This window comes from Symphodus melops (genome assembly GCF_947650265.1).
Source record: "Symphodus melops genome assembly, contig: scaffold_276, whole genome shotgun sequence".
Classification (NCBI taxonomy): Eukaryota; Metazoa; Chordata; class Actinopteri; order Labriformes; family Labridae; genus Symphodus; species Symphodus melops.
In genome coordinates this window covers 4,403-7,079 of record NW_027636687.1, presented here as the reverse complement: position 1 = coordinate 7,079, position 2,677 = coordinate 4,403, and the positions used below count along the sequence as shown (strand labels likewise).

At 57.2% G+C, this 2,677-nt stretch overlaps 1 protein-coding gene across 1 annotated transcript; it reads right to left on the bottom strand.

Moving 5' to 3' along the window:
* Window positions 1–336: 336 nt before the first annotated feature.
* sstr1a (somatostatin receptor 1a) lies at window positions 337–1,636 on the bottom strand. Its single transcript, XM_079372971.1, has one exon. It carries the CDS (start codon window positions 1,542–1,544, stop codon window positions 372–374), a length of 1,173 nt encoding a protein of 390 aa, XP_079229097.1. The 5' UTR covers window positions 1,545–1,636; the 3' UTR covers window positions 337–371.
* Window positions 1,637–2,677: the final 1,041 nt, after the last annotated feature.

The window sequence follows — 2,677 nt, the reverse complement described above, 5'->3', positions numbered from 1 at the left end:
GTTGGCCCCGCCCCCTCTTTTGATTGGCTGAACTCTGGAGACATCTCTGAGACTTTACGTGACAAAGTACAGTCAACCTGAAGGAGGCGGGTCAGTCCATGACCATGTTTCACACGACACTGACATCATCAGTGTGACATCATCAGTGTGACATCATCAGTGTGACATCATACTTCAGGTTGTTCCTGAAGAGCATCAGCTGAAGTCCAGATCTCGTTCAGAACCACCGACTGATCCAACGTTCAACGATCGTCAACGATCAACCAATCAGCTCGCTTCATGTCAGAGCCGGTTCACGCTGCTGAACCCTGAAGGCGTCATGTGACTCCTTGGAGCACCTGTACATCCTGGAGGTGAGATCAGGGTTGAGACTACATCCTGGAGCAGGTGTTGTGGGGGCAGGGCCGGTCCTGCTCCTCCTGGTCCTGGTCCAGGCTCAGACGCCTGCTCTTCAGGGCCGTACTGAAGTAGTCCAGGTAGTCCAGGGGCTCCTCGGGGGCCTCCATCCAGCGCACACACAGGATCCTCTGGAAGGAGCGTCTGAAGTTGTCAGACAGGAAGCCGTAGAGCAGCGGGTTGGCGCAGCTGTTGGCGTAACCAAGAACAACGGCGAGCTGGCTGAGCGTGGGGTCATGACGCTGCAGGAACACGCCCACGAGCTGCACCACGTGGAACGGCATCCAGCACACCACGAACACCGACACCACCACCGTCACCATCACCGTGATCTTCCTCTCAGAGCTCCGCCTCTGCTGCCAGCCGGCCCGCAGCGCCACCACGCGGAGCTGACTGAGGATGAGCGCGTAGCACAGCACGATGGCCAGAACCGGAAACAGGAAGCCCATCAGGAAGGCGTAGACCGCGAACGCTGCCATCCATCGCCGCTCAGGTTCTGGCATCTGCATGTTACAGGCCACCGAGCCATCCGAGTTGGGCGCCGTGGAGGAGAAGAGGATGATGGGAAGGATGACCAGCAGGGAGAACATCCACACGCACACATTTACCAGTTTGGCCACCGTGGGCCGTCGGTACCGGGACGCCCGCAGCGGGTGGACCACCGCGATGTACCGGTCCACGCTCAGCACCGTGAGGCAGTAGATGCTCGTGAACATGTTGATGGCGTCCACGCTGAGCACGAGGCGGCACAGCGCCGCGCCGAACGGCCAGCGGCGCAGCAGCGCGGCGGTGACGACGAACGGAACGCTCAGCATGAGCAGCTCGTCGGCCACCGCCAGGTTCAGGATGTACAGGTTAGTGGCCGTTTTCATCTTAGCGTACCGGAAGATGACGTAGATGACCATGGAGTTCCCGCTCAGACCAACCAGACAAACCACCGAGTAGATGGACGAGATGAGCGCCGCGCTGCCCGCCGACGGAGCCGCTCCGCCGGACACGGAGCCGTTACCGGAGGCATTGAGGAGGAAGAAACCTCCGCCACCGTCCTCCAGAGAGCCGAGAGTGACCGGGAGAGGAGAGGAGGAGAAGGAGGAGAAGGAGGAGGAGGAGGAGGAGGAGGAGGAGGAGGAGGAGGTGTCCAGCTGCATGACAGAGAGATTCAGAAAAATAAAATCATCTTCAGCTTATCAGCTGCTCCTCTCAGAGACGATCCTCCGGTACAAAGAGAGAGAGAGAGAGAGAGAGGAGGGGGAGAGAGAGAGGAGGGAGGGAGAGAGAGGAGGGAGGGAGAGAGAGAGAGGAGGGGGAGAGAGAGAGGAGGGAGAGAGAGAGCGAGAGGAGGGGGAGAGAGAGAGGAGGGAGAGAGAGAGCGAGAGGAGGGGGAGAGAGAGAGGAGGGAGAGAGAGGAGGGGGAGAGAGAGAGAGAGGAGGGGGAGAGAGAGGAGGGAGGGAGAGAGAGAGAGGAGGGAGAGAGAGAGGAGGGGGAGAGAGAGAGAGAGAGGAGGGGGAGAGAGAGGAGGGAGGGAGAGAGAGAGAGGAGGGGGAGAGAGAGGAGGGAGGGAGAGAGAGAGGAGGGAGGGAGAGAGAGAGAGGAGGGAGAGGAGGGGGAGAGAGAGAGAGAGGAGGGAGAGAGAGAGGAGGGGGAGAGAGAGGAGGGAGGGAGAGAGAGAGGGGAGGGAGGGAGAGAGAGAGAGGAGGGCGGGGCCAGTGATTGATGAATTGAAGTAAATAATAAACAGATATAATAACTGTGAACTCTGATTATAAACCTTCAGGACAAGTTGTGTCTGTGTGTGTGTGTGTGTGTGTGTGTTTCTGTGTGTGTGTTTCTGTGTGTGTGTGTGTGTTTCTGTGTGTGTTTCTGTGTGTGTGTCTCTGTGTGTGTGTGTGTTGCTGTGTGTGCGTGTGTGTGTGTGTTGCTGTGTGTGTGTTGCTGTGTGTGTGTGTGTTGCTGTGTGTGTGTGTGTGTGTTGCTGTGTGTGTGTGTGTTGCTGTGTGTGTGTTGCTGTGTGTGTGTGTGTGTGTGTGTTGCTGTGTGTGTGTTGCTGTGTGTGTGTTGCTGTGTGTGTGTGTGTTTCTGCGTGTGTGTGTGTGTTTCTGCGTGTGTGTGTGTGTGTGTTTCTGTGTGTGTGTGTGTTGCTGTGTGTGTGTTGCTGTGTGTGTGTGTGTGTGTGTGTTTCTGTGTGTGTGTGTTGCTGTGTGTGTGTTGCTGTGTGTGTGTGTTTCTGTGTGTGTGTGTGTGTTTCTGTGTGTGTGTGTGTGTTTCTGTGTGTGTGTGTGT

Bases quoted from the DNA above. Each gene is read 5' to 3' on its own strand.
- sstr1a (XM_079372971.1), bottom strand. From the start codon at position 1,544: ATGCAGCTGGACACCTCCTCCTCCTCCTCCTCCTCCTCCTCCTCCTCC.